Source organism: Sarcophilus harrisii, chromosome 4 (genome assembly GCF_902635505.1).
Source record: "Sarcophilus harrisii chromosome 4, mSarHar1.11, whole genome shotgun sequence".
NCBI lineage: Eukaryota > Metazoa > Chordata > Mammalia > Dasyuromorphia > Dasyuridae > Sarcophilus > Sarcophilus harrisii.
In genome coordinates, this window is record NC_045429.1 from 57,348,313 (window position 1) to 57,374,947 (window position 26,635).

Genomic DNA, 26,635 nt, shown 5'->3' on the forward strand with positions numbered 1-26,635 from the left:
TAAAATAAATGGGAGGGAGGGAGGGAGGGAGGGAAAGAAGGAAGGAAGAAGGCAGGGAAGGAAGGAAGGAAAGAAGGAAGGAAGAAGGCAGGGAAGGAAGGAAGGAAGGAAGGAAGGAAGGAAGGAAGGAAGGAAGGAAGGAAGGAAGGAAGGAAGGAAGGAAGGAAGGAAGGAAGGAAGGAAGGAAGGAAGGAAGGAAGGAAGGAAAGAAGAAAAGAAAGGAAAAGGAAGGAAAGAAGAAAAGAAAGGAAAAGGAAGGAAGGAAGAAGGCAGGGAAGGAAGGCAGGGAAAGAAGGAGAGAATAAAGGAAGGATGAAGGCAGGGAAGGAAGGAAGGAGGAAAAAAGGGAGAGAAGAAAGGAAGGAAGAAGGCAGGGAAGGAAGGAAGGAAAGAAGAAAAGAAAGGAAAAGGGAGGAAGGAAGAAGGGAGGGAAGGAAGGAAAGAAGGAAAGAAAGGAAAAGGGAGGAAGGAAGAAAGGAAAAGGAAAAGAAGGAAAAAAGGAGGGAGGGAAGAAAGGAAGGAAGAAGAAAAGGAAGGAAGGAAGGAAGGAAGGAAGGAAGGAAGGAAGGAAGGAAGGAAGGAAGGAAGGAAGGAAGGAAGGAAGGAAGGAAGGAAGGAAGGAAGGAAGGGAGAAAAGAAGGAAGAAAGGAAGGAAGGAAGGAAAAGAGGGAGGAAGAAAAAAAGGAAGAAGGGAAGGAAGAAAGGAAAGAAGAAAGGAAGAAAGGAAATTAAGAAAGAAGGAAAGAAAGAAGAAAGACCCAAGGTCTAGAGAAGCGGACTTGCTCATTGCACCTGGCCTCTGCCCATCCAGGGTGATTGTCATATGTAAAAGGTCAAAGCTCATAATTGGGCCCGTGTCATGACAACGAAAGGCTTTTACAAGCGCTCCCGGGGATGAGAACCCTGGCTCTTCAGGCAGGGGCTGAGCCCCCAAAGTTCACAAACACGACGACTGTGAAACCCCCCCATGCCTCCGCTGCCCCGAAGGCCGGGAAGAAGGCTGGCTCTTCCAAACGGTGCGTGGCCGCGGCCGGCGTCCGCGACGTCCGCCCCTCCCGCCGCGCCCCCGCGCAGCCCCCAGGGGCACCCTGCTTTTGGTCGCCCGCCTCCCCTCGCCCTCCCCGTGCGTCGCTTCCTGCCTGTGGAGGTTGAAGACGGTGGCAGCGGCTGGGGTCACTGAGATGGAGAGGAACGGGCCCGACGGAGGGCGGGACAGATGCTCCTCCTCCTCTTAGCTGTATTCCGACAGTGAGGCAGGAAGGCAAGGCTGCACCCGCAGCGGTGGCGGAGGCGAAGGGAGGCGGCGGCGGCAGCTGCAGGGGGGGCGGTGGCGGAGGTGGCTGGGACCGGGCTGCCATGGCAACGACGAGACCCCGCCTCTTCCATCCGGGCCTTTACCCCTGCAGAGCCTGGGACGCCCAATCTCACGACGGCGCAAGCGCAGACCGCGGAGGAAGCGACTCTTCCGCCCATCCAGAAGGGATTTCGGGGGACGCTGTTTCCATAGAGACCACCAGAGAAACTAAACCGAGGGAGCGGAGTTCGCGGTGAGGGCGGGATTTAGTCTGACAGGCACGGCGGGCGTGCTCCAGTCTAGTTGTGGATCTCCTGGGAAGCGGCTCTGGTACTTATCTGCCCTCCTCAGCTCGGACCGGAAGCGGCGCGTCGGCCGCCACCGATCCCAGGGAAGGCCAGGGAGGGGGGTCTGTTTGGCGTGTTCGGGTCACCCCTCCCCCCAAAGAAAGCAACGCAAAAAGTTGCATGGAAACGGCTCCTGCTGCTATTAAAACAAGCGTCGTTTTAAAATACTTCTCCTAATGCTGTAAAGTTACCCATGTATATATCCTGTAAATTAAAGGCTATTAAATTAAAAAAAAAAAAAAAAAAAAAAAAGAAATCAAATAAAATACTTCTCCTCTAGGGGGGTCTGTGAATTTTTTAACCAAACATTTCCCAATCCTGTGATATGGAAGGAAAAAAAGAAAAGGATTACAAAATAACCAGTAGAATTATTCCGCTTGGCTGCCCATAATAGTGATTCTGAGTTGCATCGGCCATCCTTTTTCTTTGAGGTGTAAATGGAAGTATTTTAGGTCCTTGGTGTCTGTTAATACCAGAATTTTTTTTAAAACTAGAATTCTACATTGCCCTAAGAGTAGTTAAAAGATCTTTTTATCAAGATGGGGTGCAGGTTTCTAATGGGTTTGCTTATTTCACTCAATGTCAATGTCAGAATAAAAAAGAGAATTAGTAATTTGCCCTAAGATTAAATACCTGTATCAAGTTTTGCAGTTTAATAATTAGTTTATAATTAATTTATTATAATTATATATGATAAAATTATAATTAGTAATAAAAATAATTTAATAATTAATCATAAAAATGATGCTTGGAATTGGCCGGGAGAATTTTTCTAAATTATTTTATAGTGTTTCATGGGATCTCTTTCAAGAAATAAAAGGTGGTGGTGCAGTTTAATAATTAGTTTATAATTAATAATTAATTTATTATAATTATGTATATAATGAAATTATAATTAATAATAAAATAATTTAATAATTAATACTAAAATGATGCTTGGAATTGGCCGGGAGAATTTTTCTAAATTATTTTATAGTGTTTCATGGGATCTCTTTCAAGAAATAAAAGGTGGTGGTGCAGTTTAGTAATTAGTTTATGATTAATAATTAATTTATTATAATTATGTATATAATGAAATTATAATTAATAATAAAAATAATTTAATAATTAATACTAAAAATGATGCTTGGAATTGGCCGGGAGAATTTTTCTAAATTATTTTATAGTGTTTCATGGGATCTCTTTCAAGAAATAAAAGGTGGTGGTGCAGTTTAATAATTAGTTTATAATTAATAATTAATTTATTATAATTATGTATATAATGAAATTATAATTAATAATAAAAATAATTTAATAATTAATACTAAAAATGATGCTTGGAATTGGCCGGGAGAATTTTTCTAAATTATTTTATAGTGTTTCATGGGATCTCTTTCAAGAAATAAAAGGTGGTGGTGCAGTTTAATAATTAGTTTATAATTAACTTTAATTAATTTATTATAATTACGTATATAATGAAATTATAATTAATAATAAAAAATAATTTAATAATTAATACTAAAAAATGATGCTTGGAATTGGCCGGGAGAATTTTTCTAAATTATTTTATAGTGTTTCATGGGATCTCTTTCAAGAAATAAAAGGTGGTGGTGCAGTTTAATAATTAGTTTGTAATTAATAATTAATTTATTATAATTATGTATATAATGAAATTATAATTAATAATAAAATAATTTAATAATTAATACTAAAAATTATGCTTGGAATTGGCCGGGAGAATTTTTCTAAATTATTTTATAGTGTTTCATGGGATCTCTTTCAAGAAATAAAAGGTGGTGGTGCAGTTTAATAATTAGTTTATAATTAATTTTAATTAATTTATTATAATTATGCATATAATGAAATTATAATTAATAATAAAAATAATTTAATAATTAATACTAAAAATGATGTTTGGAATTGGCCTGGAGAATTTTTCTAAATTATTTTATAGTGTTTCATGGGATCTCTTTCAAGAAATCTAACTGCCCAGGCCTAAGATACATGGTATACAAAAAAGGAAACAAATTCTCAAAGTTTGTTTATAGATAAAATGATAGAACTAGGGATATAGTTGGTATAGGGCAAAGAAACCATCATTACCTCCCAGGACCTTTTCTTCAATTAATAGTTTTAGGAAAGAGCCTACAGCTCAGTGGCTAAGTGACTTACTCATTGTCACAAAGCTAAAACAAACACACATACATACATACACATACACACACAAACACACATACATACACACATTTTTTATTGGAAAGTTTTTTTTTTTTTAGAAAATTAAAGTTAAAAAATTTTAATGTAAGGACATTTGAAAGAAAAAATAAATATTGTAGTTAATGAAGGCTAGCACCTTATAGCCAATTTGAAAGTAGTATCTTAAAACTTAAAGAAAAATTCATCAGATTATGTATCAATAACTTTGACTCAAATTCTGCTTTGATGACTGGGATTATTAATAAGACTGGAATTGATAAGTAATAAAGAAATATACTATTCCACTTATGAGTCAGGTTTCACAGTGGATAGAATACTTGACCCAGAGTCAGGAATACATGAATTCAAAGCCAACTTTGTCAGGGATACAACAGAATAATACTAATCATGACCAGAAAAGTCCCAGACTGTTTAGTCTAAAAGCAAAAATATATATATATATATATATATATAATAACTCTAAGTAACCTCTAAGAACATCACTCTTGCAGAAAGCATCATTTTAGAAAGCAAAGTACTAGATTAAAAAGACCTTGAGAATAGTTACCATATAATAGGTATCCTACAGTACCTAGAGAGAAGTTGTGCACATAGTAGGAAGTAAATATCTATTGATTGTTTGAATTAGTGTCCATAATCGTTATACACACAGAATAAGGATCAGGAATAAATAAATCAAAGAAATTATTTCTGTCACCTGAAGGTTTATATAAGAAAGATTCAGGGTTTAAAAGGATGAGTTTTAATCATATGGAAATTTTATTACTACGATGATGCTGATTAAAGATAGGCATTATATAGCTTTTAAAACAGTTAAACTGTCAAGAAAAAAACAAAATAAACTATTGTATATTCTATCTCTGGTTAAGTAACTCTAGTTTCCTTAACTGCATAACAATCAACCACAGAAAATTATATAGTCAATTTATGACAAAATAAAAAGGGTATTATTTCACACCAAAGGATATAAGGAGCATTTTTCTATGATGTGGCAAAGTTGTGAAGCACTGATTCCTTATAAAAGATGGATATTATAAATTATAGCAGAAAATTAAATTATACTTTTAAAAAGTATCATTTACTTACTTTTTACCTCTGCTTTTTGTCCTTGAACACTTCAGTGGATTTGAGATCTAAATCAGCATGGATATTCTTTTTCTTCATAGTAGATTTCAATTCTTCCAGCCCCTCTTATTCTCTCTAATTTATGTTAAGGTTTTTCCTTAAACCCTCCAAAGGAGACTTAGCCAGTATGTTGAAGGAACTCCTATGGTCCTTTTAATATTTTATGGGCATTTATGAGATAGTCACTGACACTCTTATTGTATAATCAATCTTCCTCCTTTTTCTGGTAATGCATACAATAATAATAATAATAATGCTTTTTGCTACATCGCTTAATGTTTAAAAAAACAACTTTTAAAAATATGTGTATGTATATATATATGTACATAATATAAGCAAATTAGAAGGGATGCAAATAAATATTTAATCTTTGCTCCAAGTTTCTCTGATAAAGATCTTATTTCCAAGATATATAGGAACTGATTCAAATGATTAAGAATAAAAGCCATTCTCCAATTGATAAATGGTGAAAGGATATGAATAAACTTTTTCAGAAGAATTCCAAGCCACCAATAGCCATATGAAAAAATGTTCCAGATTACTAACAATTGTTGTTTAGTTATTTCAGTTTTGTAGTGATAGAGATATTAGAATGCTTTACCATTTCCTTCTCCAAGTCATTTTACAGAAGAACTACTGAGGCAAATAGTTAATTGACTTGCCCACTTATAAAGTATGAGAGTCCAAAATTGAACGTGGGAAGATTCATCTTCCTGACTCCAAGCCCAATAATCCACTGTTGCCACTTAGCTAGAAGCTATGATGATGCTTTTTTTTCTTTTGTTTTTTGTTGTTGTTGTTGTTGTTGTTGTTTTGTTTTGTTTTGTTTTGCTGAAAATTGCTTTATAGCTATCACTAATTTCTTCTGGGAATAGTTTCCCGTTACTACTTGATTCAGTCTCAGTTAGAATGTATTCCAGATTTAAAAATCCATCTACCCAAGTGGATTTTGGGTCAATGCAAAAGTTAATCACTGGCTTTTGGAGGTTGACAGACCCTCCCCTTGGCACTACTGTGGGATTTGGGGGGGAATCTCTTAGTCCACTGGACCTCAGTTTACTCATCTAAAATGATTAGATTGAAATAGATGGAATCTCAGGTCCCTTCCAGATCTACATTTGTGATATTATAATTTGTGATCTTATCTGTGAAGGTTTCCATTTTAAGCAAAGCCAATCCTGGGTGACTTGTCCATAAACTCCCTTAAGTTTATCCTAGGGAGAGAGGGGGGTCCACCTAGTGGGTCCTTTCTCACATTCAACATTTCAAGAATATCAGTAGAATATGTGGATTGTTCATTAGTAAGCCCTTGATCTCACCACATAGCTAGTCTATTTTTTGTTTGTGTCTTTGTATACATTTTTGTTTTGTTTGTTGAGAGTTAATTGGGTTAGGTGACAGTGTTAGGTTTGTGAGGTAGAATTTGAACTCGGGTTTTCCTGACTCCAGGGCTGGTACCCTATCTAGCTGCCCCTTTCTATACATTTTTACACACACACATACATGTAACACACACATACACTGTTAAGTAATTGATGTGGTCTCAAATAACATTTCAAAAGTGTGTTAAACATTTCCTCCCAAATGCCACCATTGTCTAGTATCTGAAGTAGAAGGAGGAAAGCAAACATATAAACAATGAAAAATATTTGCATAAAATTAAACAAACTCTTTTCTATTGTATAAAGACTATACTTTGATTTCAAGAGTATGAAATACATAGCTAATTGGTATCTCAAGTTACATAAATACTTAGACCACTTATGCATAAAGTTGAGATAAAAGGTAAGTGCCAGAAACAGAAAAAACATGATCATACATGTCTTTTATGGTCAAAGAATATATAATCTGTACAGAATAAATGGATGCAAATACTACACTAAGGCCATGAATTAGAGCTATCTCTATTTTAATAAAGGTTCTAAGATTTCAACTTTGTGAGTCTTATCTCTCACCAATGCAGATAACTCCTTCTCCATATTTTAGTAGACTTTAATCAGTTGTCTTGAATGAAAAAAATCTTGTCATATTTGCTGGCCAGCTATCATGGAAGCTATGCAATGATCCCCTTGCAAGATACTGGCAATCAGAAAAATCTTGATTGGTCTCCATAGTCCTTGTTATTTGGGGTTATATTAAAAGTGGTTCCTATATATTTGAAAAATGAAGTTTTCCTAAGAGAAACTTGCTTCAGAATTCTTTCCCCAATTACTATTGCTAATTGTATTTCCCCTGTCCCTGACCCTCCTCAAAAGTGTTTTGCTACTGACTACACCCTGTCCCAATATGCCCTCTCATCTATCACTCTCCCCCCTTCCCATTGTAAAAGCTTTTATTTGTTTTTTTATGGCAAATAATTTATGCCATCCCACTCTCCTTTCCCCATTCTCCCTGTGCATTCCTCACTAAAATGAGAATTTTTTGTAGAAATTATCTCTTCATGTACATCTCACACTGATGCCCTCTTGGTAATATATATTCCTCCTAACTAATGAGAACATTCTTATGAGTTACAAGTATCATGCTTCCATGTAGAAATGTAAAATAGATAAATCTTAAGTTCCTTATGATCTGTATTTGAAAATCACATTTTCTATTCAGCTCTAATCTTTTCATCAGAAATGCTTGAAAGTCCTTTATTTCATTGAATAATCACCTTTTACCCTGAAGGATTATACTCAATATTTTCTCCTTGATCTGGGAGTTCTGAATTTGGCTATATTATTCCTGAGAATTTTCATCCTGATACTCTTTCAAGAAATGTTTAGTAGATTCTTTAAGTTTCTATTTTACTTTCTGGGTTCTAGAATATCAGGACAGTTTTCCTTGATAATTTCTTGAAAGATGATGACCAGGCTCTTTTTTATATCATGGTTTTCAGGTAGACCAATAATTTTAAAATTATTTCTCTTGGATTTGCACTCAGCATTTAACTATTAAGGTACAACTCTGTTTCCGGAGTAGAAGGTACACTATCCCAAACTTTAGGGGGGTTGTGCAGATACTTTCAGAGATCCTTCTGGGGACTTGACCACAAACTCTCTTTTCTGCCCCACAACTGTGAGGAGAGAGTTCCTGTGAACTGAGGCCTTCAGAACTGCTCCCACACCACCCCGGCCCACTCCTGGTTTGATGGTTTCCCCAAGGCCCTTTCACAGTAATTGAGACAAATTTACCTGCTATTCAATTCCTAAAATTTGTTTAGCATCATCATTTAAACAAATTTGGAGGAGAGTTTGGAGAGTTCCTCACCTTTACTCTACCATCTTGGCTCTGCCAAGTCAGTGTGTGTGTGTGTGTGTGTGTGTGTGTGTGTGTGTGTGTGTGTGAGAGAGAGAGAGAGAGAGAGAGAAGGAAGAAGAGAAGGAGGAGGAAGAGGAAGAGAAAGAGGAAGAGAGAAGTTCAGAGCCAGGATAAACCTGGGTGACACGAATTGATTATGTGATGTGGCAAATTTCTTAATTCTTTGAGTACTTCATGCAGCATTCTATCAGCCCCCTTCACCCATGAAATCATTTTCCTGAGTTGTAGCAGTTTTCTCCTCTGCAGCAATGAGCAGGAGGAAGACATGACAGACTACTCCAGTACCTTTGCCAAGAAAGCCTCAGTGGAGCCCCGAGCCAGAGACAACCCAAGTCACTCAACAGCATAACCCTGTCCCATTCTCACGACATATTCAGGGAGACTGTTGTGAAGTTGCTGGCTCCTCTCCTTCCTGACTGGGCAGTCACTGGCTCCCCTCAAAGTGTTGGATCCCCTTTGCCCTTTTCCTTCTCCCATGTCTGTGATGTACCTCTGGTACCTTAATGTTCTTGTCAGAGATCCTGCTGTCATTAGCTCCCTCTTCTTTGACCCCAGGCTTCGACTGTAAACAGGACCATTGGTAGGAGTAAGCAGTACATCAAGAGCAGGGCTTCAGTTTGCAGCAGAAGAGGAGCCTATGTCCAGTGGCAAAGAAGAAAAGGAAAAGCTAAGGAAAGCACTGTCTTCAGTGTGGCCTGAGGATGTGGAGAGCTTATCCTGGGTTTGGAAAGCTTTACTAATGAAGCACAAGCCTTGATAGCCAGACTATTTGTTGAAATAAAGTGTAGAAGTCGGAGGATCTCGCTGAGTTCAGAGCTTGGCTGTTTTTCAACATGTTTTTCAGCATCTAGAGAACTTACCAAAGATGATATCACATTATACAATGTGCAAGGGGCTTCAGAAATGATCTCTTTCAACCTTATCATTTTAAAGAAAAGGACCCTGAGTCCCATGGATGTTGTTGGACTGGTTCAAAGTTATGGCAAAGACAAATAGCAAAGCTGAGATTTGAAGTAAGTCGCTGACTCCTACTCTTAACAGCACTCTTTTCATCCAAAACAATTGCCTTAAAAATCACTTCCTCATTATTGGAAGTCTGTGATTTGCACTGATAAAGGAAGAAACACTTTCAGAAAACTACAGATACTCAAAAGTAGTAAATCAATCAGCAAGCTTTTATTGAGCAGCTATTCTAAATGTGACTACATTGTGGCTATTTTGTCCATTCCCAACTTGGAAGCACCAGCTACCACATCTGCCACATTTCATTCATCTTTTGATCTGTCATGTTGACGGTTGATTTTTAAATATATATATGTATATATAATCTAACATAATAATAACAAAATAAATAAATATAATCTAATTCATGAATACATGGCCCAATCAGGCTCTAATTAGAAGTCTAATTAGTGCAGAAATTACTAGTTTCTGATTACTAGTAAATTATAGTCATTAATAGCTTCTAATTACTAGTAGAAAAAAAGTTAGATTTTTAGGACAGGAAGGGACCTTAGATATCATTTAGTACAACCTATGTTTTAAATAGATGAGAAAATGAGACCCAGAATTAGCTGCCTGAGTTCTCTGAACTATAAAATGTTAATATAATAAAAATCATAATACCTTCTTCCCAAGATGGTTGTGCAAATCAAATGAGATATTTGTAAAGTGCTCAGCACAGTCCTTGGCACATGGTAGGCACTTAATTACTTTTTTCCTCTTCCTCACTGTATGTCATTTCAACCTCTAACTGGGAAGGTGGAAGGTACCTTTCCACAGATTAATTCTTTGGGTCTAATAATAATAATGACCATAGCTAGCATTTATATGGTACCTCTTTGGACTAACAGCTCTACAGGATTTCATTTGATCCATAATGGATTTGAACTTGGTCAAGAGTCATTGAGTTGTTTCTTATCAGAGAATTATAGAAGCATAAAATAAGGACCAGAAGAGAACTCAGAGGCCATCTCATCTAATCCCTCATGTTACAGATGAGAAAATTGTCGGTCAAATGACTGGTCCAAGGTCATACTAGCTGCGAGCATCAAAGGCAAAATTTGAATCCAGGTCCTTTGACTGCAGAGCCCATGAGACTTCTTTCTGCTATACAATGTTGGCTTATGTTACCATTTGGCATATTTCATTGATTTACCTTTGAAAGGCCAACTTCCATTTGGCGATAATTTCAGGAGAACTGGAATTGACAGTGGAATCACTATGTGACAAAGGAGAAAGTTGCAAGCATCTTGACCTGGCCTAGTGCTAGTGGTGCCTGTTCTAATGAGATGTTTGTATTTGTGGGGTAGGAGGGAGGAGGGAAGGAATCTTCCTAGTCTTTTGCTGACTATATTTTTCAGCTTTATAAGTTATCCTTTTGGCCACTGATGGTTATTGATGGTGCCAAAAAATCCTTAACTCAAATTTGTTTTTCATTTTTTAGTCATCTATCTGTTCAACGTTTTAATTTTTTTTCTATACCCTTATATACCTTTAATGACCACTGTACATCCCTTTGACATAAATACCACCACTTACTCAACCATTCATCAATAGCAACATGATAGAACAATTCAGTTGCATCATGATTTCTTTGAATTTCCATAACCAGTAATTGCAGAGTAGCAATTTGTTGAGAATATGGAACAGTTTGGACTTTTTTCCATTATAGAAAATGTTCTAGAGGCAGCTAGTTGGTGCAGTGGATAGAGCACTAGCCCTGAAGTCAGAATGATCTGAGTTCAAATCTGGCCTCAGATACTCAATACTTCCTAGTTGTGTGACCCTGGGCAAGACACTTAACCCAATTGCCTCAGCCAAAAAAAAAAAAGAAATGTTCTAGAGCTTTCATGGGAGTGGGGTAGGTGACCCCCATCCATCCCTATAACACCAGGGGATAGAGCACTAGCCCTGAAGTCAGAATGATCTGAGTTCAAATCTGGCCTCAGATACTCAATACTTCCTAGTTGTGTGACCCTGGGCAAGACACTTAACCCAATTGCCTCAGCCAAAAAAAAAAAAAGAAATGTTCTAGAGCTTTCATGGGAGTGGGGTAGGTGACCCCCATCCATCCCTATAACACCAGGTAGTTCTGTGATTCTCTGGATCAGTAAGAAATGGAATTTGCTTAACTCTCCACGCCCAGTGAAACTAGGAGTTAGCCTGACTTTTAAAAATCTTCCTGCACTTGAAATTTTTAGGGCCAGATAATTCAAGCAAATGTGATTTATATGGTGTTTTATTCTGCTGGATGCTGTACTAAAGTACTTTAAAATTACTATCTCATTTGATCCTCACAATAATTCATATTATCCCAGATGAGGATAGCTGAGGCAAATAAAGGTTAAGTGGCTTCCCCAGGATCAAAGTGGCTTCCCCAGGATCACCCAGTAAGTAAAGTGACTGAGGCTAATTTCCTAACTCCACTTTCTATCCACTATTCTACCTAGCTCTCTATCCCCTTCAGACACGAATTTGCCTGCACTTCACTTTTTAAACTCTGTTTCTTCTGTCTTTAATAGAATAAATTAAATCCTATGTTATATTGGGTTTGAATGCAAAAAGCTTTTCCTAAATCTGTAGACTGAATTTTAGATTACCGAGCATACCCAAAAGACTCAGCACAGGTGCCATCCTATGTTGGGCTAATTGCAGAATTTGATAGGGAAGGAGCTCTTCAACTTTTTTTAACCATAAGATGGTAAGTTTTGACTATATCCCTTCTGAATTCTATCATCTTTTGGATAGTTAGCATAAAAATTTAATTCCTATAAGGAATTCCTCAGTAATTCCATTAGATTATAAATTCCTTAAGGGCAGGGACTGTCCTTTCTTTGCTTCTTGTGTGTCCCCACTGCTTACCATAATAAAGTGCTCAATAAATGTATATTGATCAAGTGACTAGTATAATACCAAGGAAGCATTACATTTGACATAACTACATTCTATGGATCCTCTCTTTCTCATTTGCCTTTTAGACTTCCCTTTCCTTCATTTAGTCTCCAAACATTAGGTCTACATTCTTTTCCACTCTTTTTCCCACAAATAACTGACAGGTTTAGAAAATTCCCTTTAGAAAATTGTACTCATAACTTTTTAATCCCAAGTGCCAGTCTACTTCCCAAGGTGCATGAATTCCTAGTTACCTCCTCACTTTTGGGGAGCCCTTATTTGTATTTGAGAATATCTTTAATACTCACTGATGTGTCCTCAGCAGCAAAGCAGGTCATAATCTCAACTTCTTGGAATGCTGAAAACTCTGGTACTTCAAGACCTCCATTATTCAAAAAATAATTACTCCAAGGATCACAGCGTTTTGCTGAGGTCTTAACAGGTTTTTCAAAGACCTTAAAATGATGATAATGATTGAATCGACTTCATAATAATCAAATCTGCTCCAAGATTTCTCCAGACAAGATCTGCCATTATCTTCCATTACTGACCAACCTAAATTAATTGATGCACCCTCATCCTGAAGAACCAGGCAACTTCAGTACACTGTTTTTTCCTACATTGCCCACCTTCAAAAATGTAGGAGTTGGGTGTCACGGTTTTTTTATCTTCCAGAATATTTCAAAGGTTTTTTTCTTTATAATATTGTTTTCAGTGTAAATTATCCTGATTCTACTCACTTCATTCTGCATCATTTCATAGAAATCTTCCTAGTTTCCTCTGGAATCTGTAGATTTCATTCTTTTTTATAGCACACTAACATTCTATTATATTCATCTGCCATAATTTAGCTACTTCCCAATAGATAAACACTCCCTTATTTTCTAACTTCTATATAGAGCTAGTATATTTTTGCATGAGTCTTTTTCCTCTTTAATCACATTGGATAATGGCTTATTCTAGGACCTTTGATTTATTTTTTTTTAACTTCAGGCCATGGGAATGATAAAAAAGGAAAAAAAAAAAAAACTAGGATAAGTAAATATGTTTCACACGCAGCTTCTACAATCTTAGTCCCCCTTGCTCCACCCCACCCCCACCCCCAATTCTCAAAATTTTTGTAGTTAATGGCAGGAGTTGCATTCTCATCTCTTTGTTAAGATCAGGTTTGGTTATTATAATTTCAATTTCACAGCACTGTTTCATCTTATTTTTACATATTGTGTCATTATGGTCATTGTTTTATCTTGTTTTCCTGGTTCTGCTTACTTTACTTTGTATCAATACATGTCTTTCCATGCTTCTCTGCAAGCTTCAAACTCCTTGTTTCTTACTGTGTAGGCAGTATTACTCTATTTCATGTATGTGCACTATAATTTGTTTATTCTCCAATCCAGTGGGCACCAACCAAAGGATGTTGATTAGTGTTAGTATAAAAAGTGTTGCTATAAATATTTTTGAAAAAATGTTATGTGCAGTGATAAGGCTGTGGGTTCTGGAGAAGACCTGGGTTTGAATGTCACATCTGTCACTTACTGCCTGTTTGAGGTAGGGCTAACCCCTTTATCTATATGGGCCTAACTTTTCTCATCTATTAAGGGAAGGGATTGGATATGATGATCAACTAAAGTTCCTTCCACTAAACCTTTGCCTACATGTATGCAGGACCTTTTTTTTTTTTGCCTTCTCGAGGTTGTCTGCCTATCAGGGGAATTGTTCCATTGGAAGGGTATGGGCATTTAAATCACTTTCTTAGCATCATTGCATATTGCTTTTCAGAATGGTTAGCTAATTCATTTCTTCACCAACAATGTGAAGTTAGTTGGTCTACCTTTCCATAACTTCGGCAATATTGTTCTCATCTTTTGACTTCTTCGACAGTTGACTAGCTGTGAATAATTTCAGAATTATTTTGATTTGTATTTCTTTTAGAATTAGTGATTTGAATCCATCTCTCATGATAGTTAAGTGTGCAGTTCTGTTGAGAATGCAGCAAGCATTAATCAAGCCCTCATTATATGCCAGGTGCTAAGCACTGAATCAAAAAGGTTATCTAGCCTGCTGGTCTTCATCTGATTTTATTTAACCAATAAAAGAAAATGTTTCAATTCCCTTCATTAGCTCATCATAACCCTTACAATAGGATTTAATGCTTATGTAATGTAAATTTGGGCTACTTGTCTGAAGGAAAAAAAATCTCAGATATTCTACTTTAGGGAATTGATAATATGGAACCTGCATCATTGAAAGCGTATTCCCCAAACTGGATAATAAAGAGTTGTCACCCAAGTTCATTTGACAAACCATACCATATGGGGGTCTACTGGAATAAAGCATCTATTGGGCTGGAATTCATTTGTCCATTATTTTATGTCTTAAAGGGTTTTTCTAAAACTGATGGGCACTTTTGCTATAGTACTGGAAGGTGAGCAGATACTCACAATGGCACTATTATGGACTGTCATTAAAGACAAAGGAAAAAATGGTTGCACGTGGAGAGCTTACAAACTAAACAAGGAGAACTGGGCAGGGAAGTGGGGTGGATCAGGGTTACAAGGATACAAAAACCACAGCACTGGAAGTTAAAGAACAGTTGTTCAAATCAAATTTTAACCAAATTTTTGGTGTTGATATATCAGTGAAAGCATTTAATCAATTAGGTTTTAGAAGAGAAAAAAGTACTAATGAGTACAGGGAAGAGAAGACTACTCCAGATCTAGGGTGATGGTTTCAAAAATGCTTAATAATTAGATCAATAATACTAGTTATTTTTAAAAAGGTATTGGAGAAAGAAACAGTAGTTGTAGACCAAAACATAACTGGATAATACTAAATAGTGTTATGGAACACTAGATAAAGCGAGGCAGAAAAAATAAGAGTGAAACACAGAGAAATATAAAGGTCCTAAGTCAGAAACTGGTAGAAAAATTCAAAATTAGTAAAGCTGGGAGAGAATAGGGCTAGTACTGAATTTGAAACTGGAGACAACAGATTTGAAATGATCACAAAGTTATTTTCTATATATCAGATTTTAAAATATTTTAAATCAAAAAAAGGAAAATACTATAAAATATTTATTTGATAAAAATAATTTTATAATCTATACAGAATTAAATAAAACATACAACAGATAATTTCCACTTTTTTTGCAAAACTATATACAGTAAGTTCATTTGTGCAAATGGATTCCTCTATAAACTCTAAGACCTTCTTTTCATATATAACTAAAGGTTTATGTTGTCTATCTGACATTCAGATAATAAGAAAATAATGCTTTGGTAGCCAGACATTTTGATTATGTCAATCTATATCATCATAACAAAATAACCTAAAACACTCTGTGACAACTGTGACTTGTTTTAGAATGTATGGTTCCCCACAAGAGAAAATAATGTAAGGAACCCCTTAAATCCAGTTACCAACTTCAAAGGAATCATTTACCCCTTTCTCCCCCTAGCTTGTCCCTGCCCATCTTCATCTTAAAGGAAGACATAGGAATGACCTGTCATATTCATCTAATTGTTTATGTCCTGATAAGAAATGAAAAGCTGCCACTCATTTATCCCTACTCTTTCCTGCTCCTACATTACTTAGGGGTTTAGTTATGTCCTTCTAAAAAAAAAAAAAGAGCAGCTACTCAAAGGTAGCCGGAATAAGGCAATGCCATCTGAACTTGATTGGCTTCTCAAAATCTAACATAAATACTGATAATGTTTCACATACATTGGCAGCCACAGAGGAGACATTTCAAGATCAAATGGAAACAATTGTTTGTTTTGTTTTTTCCTTCATGTAACCTGGAAATAGAAACTGCTATCAAGATTCTAATTTTAATAAAATCTTTAAGATGATCCACTTCTGAACTTAACGGCAGATTTCAGGTAAAGAACCAACTGTCAATTCCAGTCCTATCTTACAAATTATGTGGTCCCATTTGTGCAAAACAAAACAAAAATACTTCCTTGGAATGGTCTTGAGTGCCCACTGGATTAAGAGAAAGACAGTAAAAAGATAGGAAAAGAAGGTATTTTTAAGTCTTCCTCTTGTGTAGGGTATTAAAGGGACTACAAATATGAGATGGGCTGATTGTAACCACAGCCCACAAGTAATTCTAGGTTTTATCGCAAAATCAGAGTCCTTCAAACTAAAAGATTAATTGTCCCTTAAAGTTTTCTGATAAAGTCAGTTCATTTGGCAATGGACAATGTAGTGGTTTAGCAGACTTCAAGCTTGCTATTCTTTGTACCTATCTGAGCTTCTCTGGGAAGCAGAACGAATAATGTGCGATGCACTGGTTAAAGTACACACACACACACACACACACACACACACACATCTGAGAGCACACTTAAAGTGAGCTGAAAAACAATAATTTAAACACACAAAACAGATTCCTAAGGGAATAGAACCACAGCAAATAATGCTCACTTGGGATAGAAACAATCATTTACACAAACAAGTGAACACATGTAGACAAAAACCAAGAAGGGATGGTGTAAAGGGGTATAGAGGTACGGACCATCCCAGCACACCTCCATCCAGCCCTGACCCACGGGGCCCATGCATGTCCCATCCCAGGATGGAGGGATGGGAGTGACCTTTAAAAACCCTTTGCTTTCTAATTAAATGCTTTCACTTTAGCAAGTGGACTTAAGACGGTGAAAAAAGTCATCCTTTAAATTCTTTCACATAAAAAAATCTGTAAAATCGGTTCTTGGATCAGATATGTAACACCAAGAATGCAGATTACAAGTGGCGGCTCTGAAGCAGTGAAATGCACATTCAAACACTGTCATAAATATATGCCTATAACTCAGGGAAAGTCCATGAACTCTGCGTACAGGCACCGGTGGGAAAAGCCACTGCGCTTGGGTCTAAGGCGTCAGTCTCCTCCTCCCTGGCGGTCATGCTGAGGTCACTGGGGAGCCGGGCTCAGTATCCCGCCGCCTTCTGTACTTCTTCATAACACTGACTGCACCGTTAATGAGGAAAATCACAGCTATGAGGGCAAAGTAACCGGCGTAGATCAGGAACTAGGGGAGAAAGAAGAGCCTGTGAATAGACTTCGTTTCAAAGCAAAGGAGCTGGGAGAGCAATCAGAGCTGGCCAGATCTCTGTAGCAAGGGCCAACCCCAATTCCAAGAGGCCATTATCTCTAGGCTCTGGACAGATAATTCAAGCCCCTGCATACCCACCAAGGGGTTGGGGGCAGGCTCAGTGGGATCCAGCACTGACATTTTTTAACATTACATATAATGTAATATATATAAATGATAAATAATAACCTGTCAGAATATAATTATATATATATATATATATATATATATTTTTTTTTTTTTAAACATTTCCACATGCCATGTTGGGGAAAAAAAGTCAGAACAAAAGGGGAAAACCACAAGAAAGAAATGAAACCGGTGAAAATAATATCCTTGGATCTACAATCAGTCTCCATAGTTCTTTCTCTGGACAGGCATGGCATTTTCCATCCAAAGTATTGGGATTGTCTTGGACATAATGTCTTGGATGTATATAATGATAGAACTTAAGTACAGCAGATGAGTGAGGAAGGATTTGGAACAGAGAAGAGACTTTTTATTTATTATTCTAATATGCCTATTTAGAAGGCAGATGTGCAGACAAACAAGTAATGGACAGGCTGCATATGATACCAGGACAACCACCAAATGAATTAAAGTATATTATCCATAGAGATTTGCACAGATCTTTTTTCCTTCTTTCAAGAGATTCATATGGTCAAAATAAAAAAGTGAGTGATCCTCCTACTATTTGTCTTCTAGAAGTCAGAAGAGGCTTCCTGAAGAAGATAGGATTTCAGGTGTTCTTTAACTGAAGTGGCTGGGAGATCAGGAATAGTGGACAAAGTAAGAAAATTTCCTGGGTGTGAGGTACAGTGTAAGGAGAAAACAAAACTGGGATTGGAAACAAGCAATGAAGATCAGCCTGGGTGGGAGAAAAGGCAGCCTCAACATTAAATAGAGTAGCCTTAACATCAATAAGAACCTGGGGTGGGGGGTGGGGGAGTAGGGAAGGGCTCAGCTAGAACCACCTGCCAGGGGCCCAAGCAGGAGCGTCATCCTTGGGAAGGACGCTGCAGGTCTTACCTGAGTGGTGATGTCCAAACCAAGACCGCTGGCATCCACCACAATCAGAGTGAGCAGAGTCTGCAGCGCCAAGGCGATGAAGGTGTTCACACCAAACACCAGGGCGTAACGCTCCATGCTGAGGTTGGTAGCAATCTGGAACCTTAGAAACAGAGCGCCGAGCCACTTAGTAACTGGGACTCCTCGACTGGCCACGCGTCTCACCTTAACTCTCGACACGCCTCTTCTCACTTCATTCCCCTCCCAACAAAGCTAAAAATATCTGTGGCATTCAGCGAGAGGCCTAAAAACAGACGTGGATTCACACAAAGGTGCAGATGGAAGCCTCCTGAAAGACCGCTGAATGAGCACATCATAGTACCTTCCCTACATGTGTAGAACAGTGCCTCCCAACACTTTCCGGTGTTAGCCCGGCGGCGAGGGGGCCAGCCTTGGAAGGTTAAGTCCGGCCCTTGGCTCTCACGGCTCTGTGTAAAGGCCACAAGCCTTAACCTTTCAGTGTCCGGGAGCCAGTGTTCAAGACCAACTTAAAAGTGTGGACAGTGTGCCCCCGTGAGGGGAATTTCCCACGATGGGGTGTGTGGGAAACCTTGCCTTTCTAGATCACTTGATACTTTTCAGAGGTTTTCTTTTATTTTTTGCTGAGGCAATTGGGGTTAAGTAACTTGCCCAGGGTCACACAGCCAGGACGTGTTAAGTGTCTGAGACTATATTTGAACCCAGGTCCTCTTGACTTCAGGGCTGGTGCTCTATACACTGCACCACCCAGCTGCTATTAGTTATTTTAAAATTTTGTCTTTTTCTTTTCGTGGCATCTGGGAGGGAGGAAATTTTTATACAGAAGGAACCAGATTCAGGAGATGTTAAATAATTTGTAGTCAGAAAGTGGCAGAACAAGGATTGTCATCCAGGCCTTCTGGCTGACAGTTCAGTACTGCTTCCACTAGAGGGGGGTATGCTATCTAGATAGGACACTTTGTGTATATTTACACAAAAACGTATATGTACATTTTATATAATGTAGAAGTTACTGCTCTTATCTTGAAAGTGGAACATTACATTTATACCCCAGTTTTTAAAAAAATGGACAGACTACTCTCTGGGGGGAACACAAAGTGCTATTTCTCCCACAAAGCCTCATTACCTTTTTCCAAGTTTCTGGGAACCTGAATACGTACGTTGCTATGGTGATGAGCAGCATGTAGATGATTCTGAAGATGACATAGGATGAGTAGCAGACCCAGATGTTATCCACTTTGTCCATTACGTACACGGCTGCTGCAATCAGCAGGGAGAAGAGAGACAGCGTCATCTCGCCCCAGGTAGACCAGGATATCTTTATGTAACCAACCGCAAACACTGCAACAGCCCCTAAAAAATAAAGGCAGAAATGCAACTCAATCCCTTCCCGAGGAAAACAAAATCACAATTCCTAGAAACTCGGCTGGAAATTCAAATGAGTGAAATCAATCAAGGAGACACGATTGTCTGGGATGTATTGGGATGGTCTCAGGGCTTACTGACCAACAGAAAAACTTACACTCATGGGCACACCATGGTAGCAGCAGATGCCCTATGGTGCCAGCCACAGGCTGATATCCCTAGAGGATAAGGTGGAGACCAGAGTCAGAACCTCTTTCTAGGCACATCTCTGCCCCTATCACAGACTTAACAAACTACAGATTTGCTTTAAAAGAAAAAATCAACAAAATAAAAGCAAAAATATCCTTCCCAACTCCTTCAGCAACCTTTTAAATGTATCTGTGTTTTAATAAATTTCAATTCATCCCCAGCCAGATGCAATAATTATTTTTTTAAAATAATTTTTATTTGAAAAATATCTGACCAAAGGAAACAGCTTCTAGTAGAAAGTATTTGACTGGTGGTATGGAGAAAACACAACATTAGGCAGTGGAAATACTGCTGGATTAGAATCAGCAGGGCCCTGGGTTCAAATCCTTTCTAAACACAGGCAAGTTAACAACCTCAGGGAGCTCACAGTCGTTTACTCATCTACACAAGCAACACAATGACTCTCGTAATACTTAGTTTCCTGGATCAATGTTGGGGCTAAAATGAGAGGATGCTTATAAAGGACTCTGCAAACCTGAAAGCACCATGTAAAATGCAAGTTCAGAATATCATCCTCTCCATAACATTTTGGAAGCTGGAAGAGACTACATAGATGGATCAATGAAGAAGCATTTCTTAAGCATCAACTATATGTGGTGATTATGGTATGGAGTATACAAAGGAAGCGTAACCATAGCATTTCCATAGCTGTAATGACCGGGCTAGCTTTCTGGAGGTTCTCTGGACAGGCCTTGGTCTTTAGGTGGAGAAGTGATGAAGGCAGGAGAGCCACCAGGAGGCTGGCCAAAGATGGAGTCCCAAATCTTCTCTTTCTGTGTCTGTATCTGAGAGAGTCATTCCCAGTCCTCCCAACCCTTAAATACTTCAGTACAATTGCATCACTACAGTAACTGAGCATGTGCCAACTGTAGCCATTACATCATCATATCACATTAAGTATATGCCAACTAGAGTGTAACTAGAGTTACATCATTGGTATAATTGACATAACTAGAGAACCATTATCCCATCAATCACACTGAGTAGGAGCTTAACTATAAGCACCCTGCTGTCCTTGATGTCCACCTGGTCCTCTACATATAGCATTTTAGAGGATTTGTAAAGTGTTTTACCAAATTTGATCCTTTTAACTCTAGGAAGTAGATGATGTTATTGTTCCCATTGTACAGATAAATGAACTGAGGTAAATAAGAGTTTCAGTGACTTGTCTGTCACACAGCTAGTGTCTTAAGGAAGGATTTGAACTCAGATTTTCCTCTCTCCAGGTCTAGCTCTCTATCTACTGTAGTATCTTGCTGCCTTCACAAAATAGTTCCTGCCCTCAGACTTTTATAAAAAGACAATCTATCTACCCATGAATTATTAGTGAATAATACCGGACTATCTTTGGGATGAAATTTTGTGATAAATGGCCTGGGAATAATCGGAGTTCAGAGATTGGGATTCCCTGGGCTACCACAGCCAAGGAGAGTTTCAAAGAGGAAGGGGAAGAATAGCCTCTGAAGAAGGTTTGGCTGGGAAGGAAGAAGGAAGATGAACAAAAGCTTCTGAATGGGAATTAAGACGGAATCTCTAAAGAGAGAGGGAAGAGACTAGTCTAAACCAAATGGGAAATAGGGGCCTGGCAGTGGCCAGGAATCTGGATGGACTTACCCAGCAGTGTGGAAACTGCTTCCACTCCACCATTATAGATATCAGCATTGCGAGAAGGCATCACTTGCTCCCAGAGACCCTGGGTGTAGTTCACCACTTGGAAATAGCCACAGGTGGAGAGGGCCCACCACACAGACCAGCAGAGCAGAGGCCGGGAGGAATAGCACACCAAGAAATCTTTCCACAGGACCTTCAGCACGAGCAGGCGGTCTGGCTTGGATTCCTACATGGGCCCAGGGGCCAGGGACAACAGAGAGACGCAGACGGGATGAGCCTTCCCAGAACACACAGAGGCAGCTTCCAGTTTTCTAATATCCTTGAACTTTTTGTGGGCTCGCAAAACCCAGGTGTCTGCTTCGGTGAAATAAGTACTTACTAACAATTGTACTGACAAACATTTTTCAGTCTCCTGCCTGTAAATGGTCTGTTTGGAAGTAACATAATATGATTAATTCAATTAGTGTGGATGAGTAATCTCCCCTACTGAAGCAAAGGTTCTCCATGTCTTAAGACAATCTTTTTGAGTTGCTGTGGTCAAAACATTTCCTAACCTGGCAGCCATCATTTCTATAAATGAATTTCTCCAGATTTAATTAGGTTGCTCCTTGAATGGCAGATAGATTTACCAGCTGTGCAATGAGGCTACCATTAAAAAGTAGGAGGCATACACTCTGCAAAAAAGAAGGGTGCAGGAGATCATGGGATCTTGGGGGAACCACAGAGGCTTATCTAGTTCAACTCCTACTTAAAGCCTGAATTCCTGCTATGGCATTCTAGATAGGATGTTATGTATGCACGTGCGTGAGTGTTACACAATCATAAAGCACAGTTATTTACTGCCACATTAGCCCATTCTAGTTTTTGTTTTTGTTTTTTTTAGGTAGCTCTCATTGTAAGTTTTTTTTCTTATGTTGACCTGATATTGTCGTCTTCTAACCTCCAATCTTTCAACCTCAGGTAGGTTGTCTACTTCTGTCCTGTAGGGCCATGAACAAATTCTTCCAAATGCTAACTCTGAATGTTTCAACACAGCTCTCCCCAAATCGTTCTTTAGATTGAACAACAGACCTTCAGGTGTTTGATACCTATAAATGACTGGTGGTATGGAAAATCTGGCTCCGGGATGAGTGTTCCAGGGCATGGGCACTTTACTGCCCTTCACAAACTAGTTTCAATTAAACTGATCAACATGCTATCCCCAAACTTGGATTTCCATCTCCCACCTCCATGTCTTTATATAGTTATTTCTCACATCAGAGATACCCTCTCTTCACTCCAGTTTCCTTTGAGCCTCATCCCAAATCAACCACTAACCATGAACTTCAGTTTTCTTCCATGTTAAGAGGAGGGCCTGGACTAGAGAGCTTCCAAGGTGTTCTTCCAGTTCTAAATCTCTGATTCTGTGAAAAGTCTTTTCCCTGCTGTCTCCTCTCTTCCCCTCATTCAAATTTTGTATTTACTTTTCTGTTGTTCCTCTCTCCCCAGTAAAAAATTAGCTTCTTGAAGGCCTGCACCATTTTGTGTCTGTCCCTGGTCCTGAAGAGTAGGATCGTGCACAGGACAGATTTCTAGTAAGTACTTATTGACTGGCTGGCTTATGTCACAGCTTCTAGTCCCTTCACTAGCACTGCCTTCCTCTTTTCAATATTGTCCACTGACAATCTGGCATCTAGATCTGGGCACAATGCTCTGGTCTGACCCAACCAGAAAATGGCAGGGCTCTTAACACACCACACCCAGGAAGGACACTAAATACTGTCAGCTTTGGGGGCTAAAAGTGTATCTACCATGCTGCTAATTCATAATGAACTTGTAGTTCACTAAAAGTCCTAGGACCTGCTCATAATGTACTTTGTAGCTGACTTTCTGAACCCAAGTAAAGGATTTTATATTGATTCCCTACTGAATTTCATACAATTCATCTGAGCCTATTTTTCTAGCCTGTTGAGATTTTTTTTTGGATAATAGCAATAAAAAATATAAAACACCTGTATGGGCTTTAAGGTGTGCCAAGTGTTTTGCACATATTATCTCATTTGAGTTTCAAAATAATTCTGTGAAATAGAGACTACACCTTTATTATAATCCTATTTCAAGTTGAGGAAATGGAGGCTAAGAGGTTAGGCCATTTGCTCATGGTCACATGAGCGTTAAGAGTCAGAGAGCAGATGTAAACTTAGGTTTGCCTGGTCCTTCGGTTTGGTATTCTACAATGGTTAATATAAATAAATAAAATAATATTGTTTTACACATATGTGTCATTAGATCTTATTACATATAAAATATAATATACAATTATAATATATACTACATATGTGTATGTACTGCAAATAGCTAAACATTTTATACATGTGCATATATACACACATACACACTAGCTCATATATAAAATATAAAACAATTATATACTGTATATGTGTATATACTACATATAGCTAAATAGACATACATACTAGCTCTTATTATATATAAAATATAATACACAATTAAAAGCATAATATGTTATACACACACACACATATTAGCATACATATGCAGATGTACAAAAAATACTACACAAGCAATATTAGGTCTCCCTATCATCTTGTTAGAATTATACTAATCATATTATACTAACACCAAGAAGGAGTAAGTTAGACTAGTTAATTGCTCACCTCTACAATTTAACCCCATCAGTAACGTCAGCCAAAAAAGGCTGTACATCTTGACCTTGGGTTTTGGTGAAATCACAATATCACAACAGCAGCTATTTAGCATATGTGAGTCTTGCCTTCCAAATGAGCTTATAATAGTCCCCCTTGTCCCTTATAGGGAATCTATTTGTTGACTAAGAAAGAGTCACAGGTTCCTTGTTAAAAGAAGGTCCAAGAAATGGCTATTCCAGTTATATCCTTTGCTGAGGCGGAGGGGAAAACAAATGTTTTTAAACTCAAGGACAACTTGGTGCAGTTAAAGCAGGGGTGTAATGCAGCACAGCGGGTGTAATCCTCATCTGCTTGATCAGGGCTTTATAACTTGGGGGCCATGGCTCTCTGGGGTGTAGGATTTAAGGGAATTGTGAACATGCATAAGAAAAAAACATTGCTATTTTTGCTAGCCTCTAGCTGAAATTTCCTATTTCCTCCAATTTTGAAGGAAGGCAACATAGCACAGTAGTGTTAATCTTCACTAGTTGTCAAAGAGGGTCGACACACCCGCCAAAGGGTTAAAAACCTCAGTAGGAGATGGCTTCTAATAAGGTCCCTTCCATTTCTAGCATTCTGTGATTAAACAGATACAAGGCAGCAGGCTGCCGGGGCCAAAGTGGCACTCCAGCATCTCTGACCTGCCCGCACCACTTTGCTTTCTGATGCAGCAACAGAAGGACCTCTTGGCGGGCCTGGTCTGCGGAGCTCGGAACGGGAAGCGGGAAAGCGAGGGTTTGTGGCTAAGTGGAACAGCAAGGCGAGTAGATCCCAGGAGCCCCAGTGGGGCCGGTGGAAGGTGGACCGTCCTGGCAGATTCTATCAAGGGCACGCTATCAGAAATAGTGGATTCAGAGAAAGAAAATCCAAGTCTTAGACTGGGCACTCCTTCGAACTACTTATGTAACCTGGCGAGGTGGCTCCAGGTGTCCGAGGTTCCCTCCGACTCAAAGTTCTTGAGCCGATAATAATCTATGCAGAAGCGTGACGCCAGGCTTTCCAAGAAAGGCCGGGACTGCTGCCTGGGGTGATGGAGGAAAGGCTGCCCACGCTCAGCAAGGGAAGCCCCGCCGTTCCCCTAACACACACACACTACACGCGGGACAGGCTGCACCGCGGCTTCCCGCTCCGCTTGGGACCCGGTCATTCGCGGTTGCACGGGCCGCCCCTGCCTTACAACCTTCCTACTCCTCCCCGGGGTGGGGGGTCCCGCTCGCCTTCACGGGCCGGCCCAGGGGCCGTCTCCTTCTCAGAGCCTTTCCCCACCCCTCTTCCCCACGGAAGGCCGGGTGCTCCCGGTCCTTAGCACCTTCCATCGTTGCACGTCCAATCGGAAGCCGGGTCTGACTCCCGGACCTCGGACAGAAAGCAGTGAGCGCGGGTGCAGCCCCCTCCCGGCGCGGTTATTCCCGGTGGGAGGTGGCAGCGGGCCGTGCCGACAGGACCTCCCCTCGTTCTCACCTCTCCCCGGGAGCCAGGCACCGCTCTCTGCTTGCTCCCGATTCCCGAGCGCAGGGCAGCGGCGCCAGCCTGACAGCGCCAGCCCGGCGTTCAGAGTCCCGTGGGATGGCGCCGAATACAACCGCACTTCCCCACCTGGCCCACCTGGTCCACCCCCAGGACCTCTTGGAGCCCCCGGATTCCCCCAAGTGAGAGGTCCCTTCCTCCGGCGCTCTTTTTAGGTCCTTCTCTGCCTCCTCAAATTCTCTCGTATTTATTTGTCTGTATAACCAGGGTATCCCCACATGCAACACGTAGGAAAGTTTTGGGGCTCTGTCTGGCCTTTGTAGCCGCAGTGTCTAGAGATTTGCATATAACTGGCCGGCAATAAATCATTGTTCTCTTAAAATGGTTAACTGCCATCTACCATAGTATCAACAAATTAAAACTGAGGGGTGTTAAGGAAATTTGCAGTGGATTCTGTAACGGCTACTAATGGCTTTAGAAAAAAAAAAAGCCACTATTTCCTATATAAGTGTGCATCCTAACTTTGTTTTAAAGTGTAATATTAACTACGTTTCACTGTGCCTTTTTTATTTCATTAAATATTTCCCAATTACATTTTAATCCGGTTCCAGCTCCATGAAAGGGCCACATGTTTGACACCTTTGGACTAGCTGATATCCAGTCCATAAGATCTTTAGATATCTAAGCTGTCTAAAATCCTTTCTAGCTCTACTATATTCTTTTTATAAATATTTTTTTAAAAAACTTACTATAGAACTTGATATAAACACAAACTTTACTTTATCTAAGCTCTTTATCTATAGAACAAACAGTAAGACAGGCCCCAAAGAGTGGCTGTATAATTAAGAATCATAGTAAATATGAGTATAGATGTAGGAAAAAAATGATTATAGGGTCCAACAGAACAAACTACTACGATAAACTACAAGAAAAAGAAGAAAACAGTTTGGTAGAAAA

General features: G+C 39.1%; 2 protein-coding genes across 3 annotated transcripts in view; both read right to left on the reverse strand.

Moving 5' to 3' along the window:
- CCDC181 (coiled-coil domain containing 181) overlaps nt 1-1,372 on the reverse strand; it is a 35,685-nt gene extending 34,313 nt beyond the window's left edge. The window contains exon 1 of one of the 2 annotated variants that reach the window (XM_031936849.1): nt 1,140-1,368. The gene's annotated coding sequence lies outside the window, so the exon portion shown is untranslated. Of the gene's footprint in view, nt 1-1,139 lie in introns of both variants that reach the window. The other variant, XM_031936851.1, reaches the window with a different exon arrangement.
- A 14,006-nt stretch (nt 1,373-15,378) lies between these two features.
- Nucleotides 15,379-26,635, reverse strand: part of SLC19A2 (solute carrier family 19 member 2) — a 30,307-nt gene continuing 19,050 nt past the window's right edge. Inside the window, exons 3-6 of the mRNA XM_031936852.1 lie at nt 21,528-21,750; nt 19,460-19,652; nt 18,282-18,423; nt 15,379-17,192 (exon numbers count right to left, since the gene is read on the reverse strand). Of these exons, the coding sequence (XP_031792712.1) occupies nt 17,064-17,192; nt 18,282-18,423; nt 19,460-19,652; nt 21,528-21,750 (687 nt within the window). The 3' untranslated portion in view covers nt 15,379-17,063. The remainder of the gene's footprint in view (nt 17,193-18,281; nt 18,424-19,459; nt 19,653-21,527; nt 21,751-26,635) is intronic.